The sequence below is a fragment of the Camelus bactrianus genome, chromosome 12, assembly GCF_048773025.1.
Source record: "Camelus bactrianus isolate YW-2024 breed Bactrian camel chromosome 12, ASM4877302v1, whole genome shotgun sequence".
Taxonomy (NCBI): domain Eukaryota; kingdom Metazoa; phylum Chordata; class Mammalia; order Artiodactyla; family Camelidae; genus Camelus; species Camelus bactrianus.
The window spans coordinates 39,552,067-39,566,402 of NC_133550.1; the positions used below are offsets into that span (position 1 = coordinate 39,552,067).

General features: G+C 42.1%; 1 protein-coding gene across 5 annotated transcripts in view; it reads left to right on the forward strand.

Annotated features, from left to right (window-relative positions):
- The window catches only part of TMCC3 (transmembrane and coiled-coil domain family 3), a 235,178-nt gene that overhangs the window by 154,552 nt on the left and 66,290 nt on the right, over positions 1-14,336 (forward strand). For 2 of the 5 annotated variants that reach the window (XM_074375282.1, XM_074375286.1), the window contains exon 1: positions 12,061-12,304. The exons of the other annotated variants lie outside the window; for them this stretch is intronic. In XM_074375282.1, coding sequence (XP_074231383.1) covers positions 12,227-12,304 — 78 coding nt within the window. In that variant the 5' untranslated portion in view covers positions 12,061-12,226. Of the gene's footprint in view, positions 1-12,060; positions 12,305-14,336 lie in introns of those variants that run through there. 5 annotated transcript variants of the gene reach the window in all.

The following is a 14,336-nucleotide window of genomic DNA, read 5'->3' on the forward strand; positions in this document are numbered from 1 at the left end:
TACAAATGATCAAAAGGCACATGAAAAAATGCTCAATATCACTAATTATCAGAGAAATGCAAATCAAAACTACAATGAAGTATCACCTTACACCAGTCAGAATGGCCATCATTCAAAAATCCACAAATGACAAATGCTGGAGAGGCTGTGGAGAAAGGGGAACCCTCCTACACTGCTGGTGGGAATGCAGTTTGGTGCAGCCACTATGGAAAACAGTGTGGAGATTCCTCAAAAGACTAGGAATAGACTTACCATATGACCCAGGAATCCCACTCCTGGGCTTGTATCCAGAAGGAGCCCTACTTCAGGATGACACCTGCACCCCAGTGTTCATAGCAGCACTATTTACAATAGCCAAAACATGGAAACAGCCTAAATGTCCATCAACAGGTGACTGGATAAAGAAGATGTGGTATATTTATATAATGGAATACTACTCAGCCATAAAAACTGACAACATAATGCCATTTGCAGCAACATGGATGCTCCTGGAGGATGTCATTCTAAGTGAAGTAAGCCAGAAAGAGAAAGAAAAATACCATATGAGATCGCTCATATGTGGAATCTAAAAAACAAAAACAAACAAACAAACAAAAACAAAGCATAAATACAGGACAGAAATAGACTCATAGACAGAGAATACAGACTTGTGGTTGCCAGGGGTGTGGAGGGTGGGAAGGGATAGATTGGGATTTCAAAATTGTAGAATAGATAAACAAGATTACACTGTATAGCACAGGGAAATATACACAAAATGTTATGATAACTCACAGAGAAAAAAATGTGACAATGAGTGTGTAAATGTCCATGAATGACTGAAAAATTGTGCTGAACACTGGAATTTGACACATTGTAAAATGATTATAAATCAATAAAAAATGTTTAAAAAATAAAATAAGTCCTTAAAAACCTTCATTTCTGTAATGAATTATAGAGAATACTTGTCAGCCTCTGTGTTTTCACATTTCAGCAGCTAAATAAAAGTGACCTTTGTTGTTTATGTTGACAAGTAGTCAATATAAAAAAATTAATGAATATTTTGCATTTTTTTGGTGCTTAGTCTTCAAAATGTAATTTAATTAAAATTAAATTAAATTAAAAATTCATTTCCTCTGTTCCAGTAGGCACATTTCAAGTGTTCACTGGTCACACATGGCTAGTGTCTACTATATTGGACAGTGCAGCTTCGGACAATCATTTATTATGCAATCAACCTTGATATCTAAAGGAGGGGAAATATTTAAGGCACAGTAATTTAAATAGGTGTTTCTGGGCTGGGGTTTTATGAATAACATATATTCTAATGGGTTATATCTAAAACAGTCTGATATTTTTGGATTGAAAAAATGCAGTTCCATTTGTAGAAAGATCAGATGGAACTAATCAAGGATGGGAAAAACCTCTTCTCAGAGCTTTGTCTAGAGAATAGTTTTGCAATTACAAGTCTCAGGAGGCTACAGTGAAACTCATGCATTTTCTACCTCTTTGAATGGAGCAGAAATTCTCAGTCGAGCTTTACAAGCTGGTCTCTTCTCATGTCTTTTATTTGTTTTTCCTCTTACTGTGTGTTACCTTTAAGAGTCCCTTTTCACAGTTGAAAGGATTATTGTTGTTTTTAAATCCAAATGACCAAACTCTGAAAGACCCACATGTGGGATTCCTAGTCACTTCTGATAATTCCTGAACACGTGTGTGTTAAGTCCGTGCTCATGCTTGTAAGCGAGGGTCTACTGGGTATAAATTGTGTGCCTGCGGTAGCAGTTCTCTCTTCTTGTGAAAGATATTCCTTGAATGGAATGTCAGAAATATTCACTGAGTGCGCATCATCCACAGCTGATCTGGCAAAAAGCAATGAGAAGTAATAGAACTATAGACTACATTTCAAAGCTGTCAGCTAGGTGGGTGAGTACTTCTATATACTTGTAGGAAATTTCACCGTCACTTCCACAGTGATATGAGAGTTGAGTTCTCGTTATGTGAAACTTGAAATGCAAAACTGAAAATCTAGAAGTGCTTGGAAATGATTTTTTTAAAAAAGAGAAAAAGATTTACAAGGAGCCTTCAGATGGATGATAAACTCTTAATGATGTAATTTTGAATTTCAAAAGCCCTGTTCATTTTCCTTCTCAGATGAAGAATAGGAAACAAGAGGCTTAGACTATAGAAATTGTCTTCCTGGGGCTATCAGGAATGCTGATGTTCATCAGACTGTTTGGTAGAAGCAAAAGGTCAAGCGGGGGGTGGGGGCAAGACAGGTTCATATGAGCTACAAGTTACATGAGGGGCCATGCAGCAGTGGGGTTTCCAGATACACTGAGGTTTTCGCCTCTGTTCCCGTTCTCAGTGGTGCCAGCATAGGCCTTTGGTTAAGAGACAGTTATTGTTTAGTGGGGTGCAATTATCCCCATTCTACATGTGAGGGAACTGAGGCATATAAAGTTTAAACATATTGTCCAAGGATACATAACTAGTAAATCAGCTTTGGTGTCAAATAGATCCAGAATTTGGACTCCACTTTTGCCAATTATTAGCTGGGTACCCGTAGTCAAATCACTTAATCTATTCAGAAATAGATTGACTACTATCTACTCAGAAAATGGAAAAAATAATAGCACCTACTATTACAGAAGTGGGGGCAGGAAAGGGGTTTGGCATAACTCAGAATTGATGCATTTACACTTTCTGTGCAGATGAAGTAGGCTAAATAAATAACTGTTGTCATTTGCTGACTCCGTACAGAGTGCTGTATAGTAGAGATTCTGTAAGAAGACACAGAAGAAATGGAGGAAGATTTTTTCTTATTCTTCAGTGGCAAAATGTTTTGAGGCTTCTGTTGACCATTTTGCTCTGAACATTTGGGGATTGGGGTGGGGCGGGACAGGAAGTGTCAACATTTGGATACTTTATACCAGGCTTTTGTTAGGCTCTGGGTCAGTCAGTATTAGGTCTGGCTACATATAACAGAAAAACTTCACTTTGTATAATGAGTTAAGAGAAATAGGCTCTGGTTAGCATTTTCATGCAGAATGTTTGATTTTTAGTAACAGATGACTGACATTAATTGGGAAACAACCATAGTACAACATATTTATCCATTTGTTGTTGGTGACAATTGGGTTGTTTCCATATGAGGGCTCATACCACTATGAACATACTTGTATGTGTGTCCTGGTTGACTTGTGTCCTCTGGGATACGTACTGAGGAGTGGAGAGGCTGGGTCACAGGGTAGGCATGCCTTCAGCTTTATGAGATCATGCCAAATCGTGCTTCAGAGGGGTTGTACCTGTTTGTGTCACATCAGATTTCTCTGGCAACTTCATCTGCCACCAGTCTTATCTTGCAAAGTGAGTCGATAAAATGGAAAGTGAACTCACAAACATTGTGTTCCTGCAGTGTAGCTAGTTCATCCTTCAGGTTCGGTATGTGCTGGATAAGAAAGAATTCTCCTTGGCTGGTCAAGCATAGCATGGAGTCAGCTCGAGATCTCCAGAGAACAGCCGCCTCTGTGATGGAGTGAAGTCGGAACCCTCAGCATCACAACTCCAGTTAAGGGCTTAACCGAGCAGAACACTCTGTGCTCAGCACAAAGTAAGGCATTTTCACCTACGTTTGTTTTCCGTCCTTGCTGCGACTTCTGGGAAAACTGCAGGAGGAGACAGCCAAGAGTCGCACACAATGATCAGACAGTGAAACAGTTTCCTAGTGAATGGTAGACTCAAGAGGTTAGAAGTGACACAGCACTCACGTTATAATCTATGTGTTACACGATACAATACAAAGACTCAAACCAACACAGGGACCCCACAGCAGAACATAGCAGACGAATTCGCAGAGTTCTCTATTCAATGTAGAGAATGTACATTTTTGCCTTTTACTTACAGTGTAAATTTTTACTAAACAACTCAGTGTGTAATGAGTCGTTTTGAACCTGAACCAAATCTATGAACTTTGATGTACTCTTCCAACCAAATCAGGGCTTAATTGTCAGTCATTTATTCAACAGAAACCTTAAAGAATGATACTTTGTGTAGACGCTGTGCTCAGCGCTGGTGGGCCCAGGATAAAGGTCTCTGTCTGCCCTTGGCCTCAGAGTCTTCATCATTGACTTTAAGACACAGTGTAGCTGCAGCCAGGTACCGATGGTGGTGGTCGCATTGAGCACTGCCCACGGTCTGTCCCTTGCCCCTCAATTTCTACAGCTGGTCCCCTCCTCTGATGCAACAAGGGGCCAGAACCTGGAAGAACTCTGCTCTGTGGACAACTTCCCCAGAGAAAAAAATTCCCTGTACCACCCACTCCTACTTGCTGGGTTATTCCCCCCAATCCCAAACCCAGAGATTTTCGTGTGAAAATTACCACAGTTGCACTTAAACTTAAAATACATTTTAAATTAAAGTTCTAATTTTGAGATAATTGTACACTCATGTACAGTTGTAGGAATAATACAGAGAGATCCCATGTACCTTTTGCCTAGTTTCCTCAAAGGCAACATCTTGCAAAACTAGTAGTACAAATATCATATTAACATTGACACGATCCATGATCTTATTCAGATTTCTCTCAGTTTTGCTTGTATGGTTGATTGTCAAACAACATCACACAGGTTTGAACTGCGTGGGTCCACTTATAGCAGATTTTTTTCAGTAAACGCATTCAGTACTGCACAATCTGCAGTTGGTTAAAGCCGAGGATGTGGAACCATGAATACTGAGGGGTGACTATGGGACTTGAGCATCTGTGGATTTTGGTATCCACAATGGGTCCTGAAACCAATGCCCTGTGGGTACCGGGGGATGACTGTGTTTGTGTGTGTGTGTGGTGTGTTTAGTTCTCTGCAGTTTTATCACGTGAGTGGGTGCTATCCACCACAGTCAAGATACAGAGGGGTTCCATCACCACAGGATCCGTGGTGTTGCTCTGTTATAACTGTAGCCACCTCCTCCTGCAACCCTCTCTCTCCTGGCCCAGTTCCTAATCCTTGGAAACCACCAATCTCTTCTCCATTTCTAAAATTTTGTCATTTCAAGAATGCTACATGGATGAAATCATATGGTATATAACCTTTGGTAGCTTTCCTAACACAACGTAGGCCCCTCAACACTCACCCAAGCTGTTGTGTATCAGTAGTGTGTACTTTTTATTACCGAGCAGTATTTCATAGTGTGGATGTCCCACAGTTTGTTTCACCATTCACCTGTTGAAGGACATCTGGGCTGTTTCCAGCTTTTGGCTTTTATGAATAAAGCTACTATGAACATTTTTGTGCAGGTTTTTATGTGAACGTGTTTTCTCTGGGATAAATGTCCAAGAGTGCAATTGCTGAGTCATATGGTATTTGCATGTTTAGTTTTATAGGAAAATGCCAAACTTTTTTTCAGAGAAGCTGTACAACTTTACTTTCCCACCAGAAATGTATGAATTATCTAGTTTCTCCATATCTTTGCCAGCATTTAGTGCTATCACTATTTTTTATTTTAACCATTCTGATAGGTTCTAATAGGTATGTGGTGATGCTTCACTGATGTTTTAATTTGCATTTCCCTAATGGCTGGTGACATTAAACATCTTTTCATCTGTATATCTTCTTTGATGCAATGTCTATTCATGCCTTTTGCCCATTTTTTAGTTGGATTGTTTATTTTTTCATTACTGAGTTTTCAAGTTCTTTATTCTAGATACCAATCTAACTAATTTATTGGATATGTGGTTTTGCAAATATTTCTCCCCATCTGTATCTTATCTTTTCATCCTCTTAACAAGGTCTTTCACAAGGCAAAAGTTTTTCATTTTGATGAGATAAAATACATTTTTGTTCTTTTTAATGTAGCTTCATATCTGCAGGGAAGATAAATATAGGAGACCAGTTTTCTGAACACTTAAAGTCTCCCTGTAGAATCCTCTTTAAGATTCATTGCTCTTGAGAAATCAATAGCATGAAATTGTTGCATTTTCTGAAAAAAGGAATCTTAGAAGGAAAGTTCCCTAGCCTGCAGAGTTTGAGTTGAGACTACTTTCCTGTTTTTATCAAAATCTTGCCAAGTGGAAGTTTGGGGCTTCTATGTGCCAGGTGATTGCTAATGCTAAGTAAGTAGCAGTGATTGTGTTCTTACAGTCATATAGAATGGGCTATGTTAACAATTAAATATAAACATTAGGAGTGGCCATTTCCACTTGGCTGTAAGTCAGGCAGTTAAAATTAGAGATTCATATTTGCATCAGCCCTGGAAGCTTCTGAACTGCAGTATAAACAAATCTTGTCTATATCACCATGTGTTCACCTCAAGCTAGTTGAATAAATCTTTAAAATCTGATTTAGTCTTCTCTTCCCTCTCTCTGTCCTTAAATCCCTCGGAAAAAAAATGCTTGCTGTGCTTTTTGTTTTATAATTTTTTCCTCCAGAGAAACACTTTCCTATGATCGAAATGGAGTATGTGGACAAGGGTATATAGCTCAGTGGTAGAGCTTGTGCTTAGCACGCACGAGGTCCTGGGTTCAATCCTCAGTACCTCCATTAAAATAAATGAATAAATAAAACTAATTTCCTCCCCCTCCAAAAAAATGGAATATGAAAGGAATTTCCTTTACTTTATAAGAGGCTTGCATTTTCATCTTTAAAGTCAGACTTTCCTTTCTGTTTATTTCCTTCTCCACGCTATGTTATGGTAAGCCTGGAACACCTAAGGAGGTGAGGTTCACGAGAAGACCATTTTTTTCCTTTGTCCCACCTCTGTATCAAGGATATAACTATCTTTGCATCTGTAGCAACTTTTTTGTTTTTGGCTGTCTCGCTGTCTAAATCGGATGCCCCTTCAGGACTGGACCATGTCTTAACTTATTTTTATATCCCCGCACCAAAAGCAGAGCCCATCACCTCAAGGTTAAAGGTGCTCCATAAAGAGTTGCAGAGTTGAAAAACGTCAGTCACTAGTCAGTATCTGAAAATTGGTAACACTCATCGTTCAGCAGATCTTCATCCTTATATATTGTTCATTCCAACCCCTTGAGGTCAAAAGCTACCTTTTGCTTATGCCTTGCTCATTTTTTAAACCCTAGTGTTTGGAACATAACTAAGCATTTAATAAATGTTGAATCCATCCATTCATTCAGCAAGGATGCACTGAATACCTGATACTATGCTAGGAACCAGGACTGTACACAGTTACCTAGAAGGCATAGTCTTTCCCTTCAGGTAGTCTACAATCTAATCAGGGGACAGCACCTATAAATTATCACATAAAATACTTAAATAACATGGTAAGATATTATAAATTTTGAGAGATAGAGGCTATAATTAAACAGTCTACAGGAGGTCATCTAGCATAGACTGAACAAGGAAGGCTCTCTAGCTAGTGGCCTGAGAAAATCCTGGGTCCCCACTAGAATTCTCTGTTCATTCACCCTCTATTCATGCTGTCCACAGTTCTTGCTTTCTCTTGAAATGCTACCCTTCTCTTTGCCCACTTTCTACCCATACTCAGCATTGAATGTTGTATTAGTCAGGAATTTTGAAACTGGTTTAAGCAAAAAGAGGAATACCTTGCTCCGTATTACTGGAGAGGGAGTCTAGCCATATCTGATGTGGTGGATCTGCTGCTGTGATGGCAGCCAGCAGTTTCTCCCGTCCCCATATGTGCACACTCCTCCTTCCATCAAGAGGTGGATACTGTTTCTCCTCCCTTTGAGTCTGGGCTGGGCTTTTGCCGCATTTTGACCAATAGAAGTGACAGAAGTGATATTCTCCCAGCTCCAGGCTGGGCCTTGGGAGGTCAGACAGCTTTTATTTGTGATCTCTTGGAAGTCACTGTGTAAAGAAGTCCAACTACTCTGGTGGGCATAGGGGAGCCCTGGCAGATGAGAGACCATAAAATATAAAAATACTTTGTTAAAAAATGTAAGTATATATAGAGCAGAGACCTGGCTAGCCCCATGAGTTCCAGTCACCCCCATTCCTATAGGTGCTGACACGTGAGTGAAGCCATCTTGGATACTCCAGCCCCAGTCAATGTTACGAGGAGCAGAGAAAAGCCACCCCCACCCCCTTGGAGGTCTGCTCAAATTGCAGGATCATGGGCCAATGAACAGTAGCTCTTGTAAGCCAGTATGTTTAAGGTGATTTGTCATACAGCAACAGATAGTGGGAAAAGCTGGATCTAGTGCTCTAACAATTCAGTAATAAGTCTTTCTCCTTCCATGGCTCTGTTTTCCTCACAGAGGAGTCTGTCTTTGTATGTCTACCACATGCAGCAAGGACACCCACCACAGCAGCAGGCTTACATTCTTCCAGCTTAGCCATGCCTGCTGAAAGGCGCAGTTCTTTCCCAGCAGTTCTAGCAGAAGTATCAGGGGTGGCTCTAGTTGGCTCAGACTGGGTCATGTGCTTGTCTCTGCACAAGGCACAGTGACTGATTGGCCAAGTCTGGATCACATGCTTCTCCCTGGAGCCAGGGGTAGGGAATGGTCAGCCTCACCTAAACCACTTGGATTGAAGGCTGGGGTAGGATAGGTCCCAAAAGAAAAATCCAGGCACTGTTTTGAGAATAAGAAACTGGATGCTGGGCAGGCAAAAACCAACGAATATGTACTATAAAAGTCAAGTATAATCCTACCTCTTTTATGAAGCCCTTTCTAGTCATTCTAAACTTTAAACTATTATAGCTCAAATGACCTATTCCACTTCTTTGGTGCTCAACATATGCTCCTTTATTGTGCCATGTACACTTTGGAAGTAAATTCTTATTTCACAGCTTAGATTTTGTACCTTTGTATTCCTTATTGTTCTGACTGCATTTGTTACCTTAAAAGTGTGATTTTTTTCCCCATTACTTTTGCAGAGAGAGGTAATTCTTACACTGGTAGGAGAAATTGCATTTTTTTCTTTCCCTCTCTTTTCTTTCTCAGGGACTGACAAAACCCTAGGCATTGCCTCCAAATGGGGGCACATGGTCTGTTTTCCCCGTGGGTCCTGATTCCAAATAGGAGAGCCAAATGGTGAACAGCACTGCTTGTTTTCTTTCTTTTCTGGGGAGCTTGCTCTTGTGCTATTTAATTTGGGCTTTTAAAAACATTATTTAGTGTGAGAGCCCAGTAGAGCAGCTTTTGGGCAACTAGCTTATGAAATAAATCTAAATGATCTAAAAAAGAACATCCTCTGCTAATTGAAATTGAAGCAAGCCTAATAAAGTTTTAATTCAACCTTTTCACGGAGGGTGAGCATTTCCAGGATGGAGTTCTCAGCAACACCAAGACAGTAATAGAAATGAAAAGTCGGTGCCTGTTGTCACACCAACCATAAGCCCAAACTTTTTAAGTCTGACCTCTCTAAAGTTACACACAGACACAGTTATATACACACACATACAACTGAGCAGTATACTTTCTATAGCCTTAGGTGCCTGAGAAAAAACGAGGTAGCAAGTAAATGATGGGGGGAACCCAGAGATAGACTCTCATAGATTTCAGAATGGGTGTTTATAAGATTAAATTGACTCAAGGACTTAAGTTAATAATAGCAGACCATCTTGCCTTTATGTCAAGATTTATATTTGTAAAAGTGCTATTACATTTCTGTATTTGAGTAGATACCCCTACTGGTGACTTAAGTCTAGGATTAAGGATGTGATCATCACATCTGTCCTTCGAGTCTTCGTTGCCTTTAAAATTTTAAATTATTATGAAATATTTTGTATGTGTGTGTGAACAAATACACATCAGTATACCAGTAGTCATTTGTTAAACATGGCATTATTTATAATCTTGCACCCTCTCCTCCTGAGTCCTCTTTGTTCCCCACCAGAGATAAATACTGTCTTGACATTTGTGTTTGTCGGGCTCTTGCTTTTCTTAATAGTTTAACCATGTATCTTTGTTTACTTTTAAAAATGTCATTTATTCTTCATGTTTTTTAACTTTACGTGAATAGAATCTCACAACAGGTAATTTTATGTGCTTTGCTTTTTTTTTTGTTTCTCAGGATTGTTTGTGAAATTCATCCCTATTAATTTTTTTAGTTCTAGTTTTGTTTGTGGCTTCTCTTTTCAGCTTATTATTATTTCATTTCATAAGCAGAAGTTTTAAAATTTTAATGTAGCTGAATCTTTATGGTTTTTGCTTTTGATGAACTGCTTTTTATGACTTAAGATCATAAGGATATTCTCCCATTTTCTTCTGGCAGTTTTAAAAGTTGTGTTTTTTCCTTTCAGTCTTTAATCTATCTGGTACTGATTTTTGTGTATGCTGTGAGGTAGGGATCATTTTTTTCCCCCCACAACTGAAAAGGCAAAGCATGTCACTCCATTCCTTCTGTCTGAAATGTTCAGGTATCTTACATGACTGGCTCCCTTTCTTCTCAGGTCTCCACTCAAGTGTCACCTTATGATGGAGGCCTTCTCTGCCCATCCTGGCTAAGATCACACACACACACACACACACACACACACACACACACACACACACACACACTAACATTTGATCTCTCTCTTCCCTGCTTCAGAATAACTCACCTGAAAAATTCTCTGGGCCTGGTGTAGTTGTGTTGTATGTGGCAGGTATTTTAAAGTATTGATTTCATTTCTTGAATGGTTTTAGAGCTATGTGAGGTTTTCTGTTTCTTCTTAAGTTACTTAATAAGTTTGCCCTCTTTATTTAAAAATATTTTTTTATTTTACTTTTTGAGTAGTTAGTATATGCACACAATTCAAGAATTCAAGTTTAAAAAGCATTTACAGTGAAAAATAAATCCCTGTCCCTTCCTTCTAGCTACCTAGTTCCCCTCTCCTGCCATCAGTTTCTTGTCTATTTCCCTAGGTTTTGTTTATCCTCCAGAAATATTGTATTAATATTTAAGCCCATATACATATTCTGTTTTTACACAAATGGTGGAATATCATATATATTATTCTTTCACTTAACCATATATGTTACAGATACTGTTACAGTTACTAATACTTCACTGGATGCACATATCATAATTTGCTTACTCAGTCTCCTTCTGAAGGACGTTTAGGTTGTTCTCAATTTTTGCAGGGGCCTTCTAACTTGTGTGCCTTACTCTTCCTTAATCAGTGCTTCACACAACTATCAGGTATTTCTTCTTATTAAATTTCCATCCTGATATTGTCATTTCCCCATTCAGAAACCTCCAGCAGCTGCCCAATACCCAAGAATAGGGCTGAACTTCTCAGCCTTGAAAGTGGAACCCAGCACCGCATGGTCTCCACCTCCTTTTACCATCATCTTTCTGTTCCTGAAGACAACCCTTAAACCGATGACTTGAGGTTTACCAAACGTATCTTTGTTTTTATGCTCAGTACTTTTCTTCTGCCTACGTCCCTCCCTCCTCAACCCTTTGAAGGGGAGGAGTACATCCTTCTTTCCTTCTAGGCTGGTCGCATTGCTCTCTAACTCCTCGTGGGACCAGCTGCGCTTTCAGTATTTCAGTCTCTCACTATTACACCTGTATCACCAGACCAGGTGTTCTGAATGTCTCTTGTAGAGTCCGTATTTCTTGCGGGCAGGGACTATTCACTGAAGTAGAAATACTAAAATGAAAAGATATGTCTTGACTTTCAGGTAGCTTCCAACATAGAGGTGAGCCAAACATGTAAAATTGAAATACGCAGCACCACACATACATACATGTTTAGGGGGAAGTGTATTCTTTGCTCAGTGGAATTAGAAGAAGAAAAACACGGGCTTTAAAAAACCAAACAAACAAAACCAACTCTGGTCTCTACCCCAGGGCCTGGCTTATAGTAGATGTCCTGTAGTGCACGTTGAATAAAAGAGTAACATGAAAGAAAGCATTTAAGGCAAGCCTCTACATCTTGCCAAAAATCCATCTTTTACCATAAACATACAGATAAGTCAACAAATAGTGGAGATGTCGCTCATCTCTTGACGCAAAAGAGGGCAGTATGGGAGGGGGTGGAATCAAGTTTCAGCAAGGGAGGGAGGCAGAGAAACCGCACCTGGCGAGGGGTCTCCGCCCCGCGGGGCGTGCTGGGGAGCGGCGGGGAGGGGAAGGGGGCGGAGATTCTCTTCCCTGCCCCGCCTTCCCCTCCACTCAGCGGCGGCTGCGGCGCAGGGCGGCCGCGCGGGTGTCAGCCGCAGCTGCAGCAGCCCTCGCCACCCCCTGGCCGCGGCCCCCCGGAGCGAGCCCGAGCACGGCCCGCCGCTCGCGCCGCGGCGTCCCGGGGCCCCGGGAAAGTTCCCGGCGCGAGCACCGAGATGCCAGGCAGCGACGCGGCGCTCACCGTGGACCGCACCTACTCCGACCCGGGCCGGCACCACCGCTACAAGAGCCGGGTGAGAGGCGGGGGCGCCGGGCCGAGGGGCGAGACTGGGTGGGCTTGGGCTCCCGCGGGAACGACCTCGCTCTGCGCGTTTCGCCGCCTGCCTCCCTCACTCACTCCGACCCCCGCGGCCCCGGGCGCGGGCTTCCCCTCCCTGTCCGAGCTGAAGGAGCTGGGAAGAGGGGCGTGAGAGCCCGGCCTAAGGCTCCGAGACCCCCCAGTCCTCCTCCGGGGCAGGGGCAGCGCAAAGCCGCCTATCCGCCACCCTCCGCCGCTCGTCGGTCCCTGCACGTCCTGGTTTCCTCGACGGCCGGCGTTCAGCCGCCCTCTCCACCAGGGAGCGCCCGCCGTGCGGTGCGGGACGCTAGGGGATCCCGGCACCCTGTCCCCGGGGTACTGCCTCCCTCCCCTTATGCTGCCGCGGGTCCCCAGCCTTTGGGGTTTCGGGCTCGAGGCGGGTGTCCGGAGCCCGCGCGCCGTGCGCCACCGGAGCGCGGGGAGGCGGCGGACCGGCTTCCCGGTTTCCCGCGGCCACTCCTCCCGGCTTTTCCTGGGGCAGTGAAAAGTCAGTGTGCGCGCTGCCTCTCCGGAGTTTCTAGGCGTGCCGAGCAGGCGCCCTCTCCATTGTTTGCAGTGTAATTTGCTGTTGCTGATTTTGGCTGTGGGCGAAAATAGCTTTTCGGAGTATGCAGCAGAGACGAGCCGTATAGTGCTTGAAAGCAGAGGGAGGCCTCAGCCTGCGCTGGGGTCCTTTGGAGGAGAGGAAGCCTCCGCCCTCCTCAGTGATACCTTTGCTCTCCTGCAGTGTTTAACAGTGTTTAATTGAGTGAGGCTCAACACTTCGTCCTCATCTTGGCAGAGTTTAGTGCCGTTTAGAACAGTGTCTCTTCCACCCTGGCTTTTGTTCGGGCAGGAAATACCTCGAGGTGTTCTTTACCAGCTACTCACTTGTACGATCTCAGCTTTTGATTGTTGGCCTCCATTATAAAGTTCATGGAGTCGTGCTCGAACTCTGGCCTGTCACCTCCAAGATCGAGAGGCCGACGCGATGGGAAAAGTAGCAATAGTGACAGAAATGTTGTGCGGCCCCTTGTGCAGGATTTAAGTGTTTAATCGTAACTCGCAGGAGTAATCAGTTACCCCAGAAGTGAAGTAACTAGTCCCTGGTGTTTCACCGGTTTTCCCTTAACATCTGTTAATCAACAGGATGATTTACGTTTTTTCAGATTAAATATATTTAGGGGGATACCCCCTCCTGCATCCAGTCCACTCTCCTCTCCTTACAAAAGAATTTTTTTTTGCACTTTCTTCAAAAGTTTTATAACATAGTTTGTAAAGGAAATAACTAGAAACTCTATTTGGAAGAAAACATTGATGAAAGATCTTTGGTTACCTACAGTTAGGAATTTTTGGAGGGATGACTGCTGATTAACACAGTGTTAACTTCACTTAAAGTTGAAGTTTAAAAAGGTGAAGATCTTTTCCTAATGTATTTGTAATGGGGGTGGGGTTTTGTAATGTCAATGAAGTTGACAAGAAATTTCAGATTTGAAACAACTGTGGAAGCTTGGTTTCTCTTGTCACAGCTGTGATAAATCTTCGTGTAAACAACAGGATTGGTTGATGGCTCTTTACGAGCCCATTTAAGCAACCTGACTTGGCAAAACTCTCGGAACTTTCCAAAACTCACTCTTTTTACCTCACCTACTGAGATGGAAAGTGGCAAAGCAAATGTGCAAGTCAACTGCAGACTTTATCTCTGCTGCATCTGCCAGTGTTCCATTTCCACACCCCTCTTTTCTGTTACAGTACTGCAGCCGCAGCGTTATGTGAAGGGAGTTTCTTATTTAAAGCCCTATTGACAGTGTTACACTACTGCATTATTTTGTTAGCTTGGAGATACCTGTTTTTAAATAAACCGTGTATTTAAACTGAGTTAGGCGTTATATGTACTGATTATTCTAAATTAGCTTATTGGGCAAATGAAATCTAGTGAGGATTAGAAGAAGTCAGAGCAAGGAGGACTAGAACTTAGTGGACGGTGA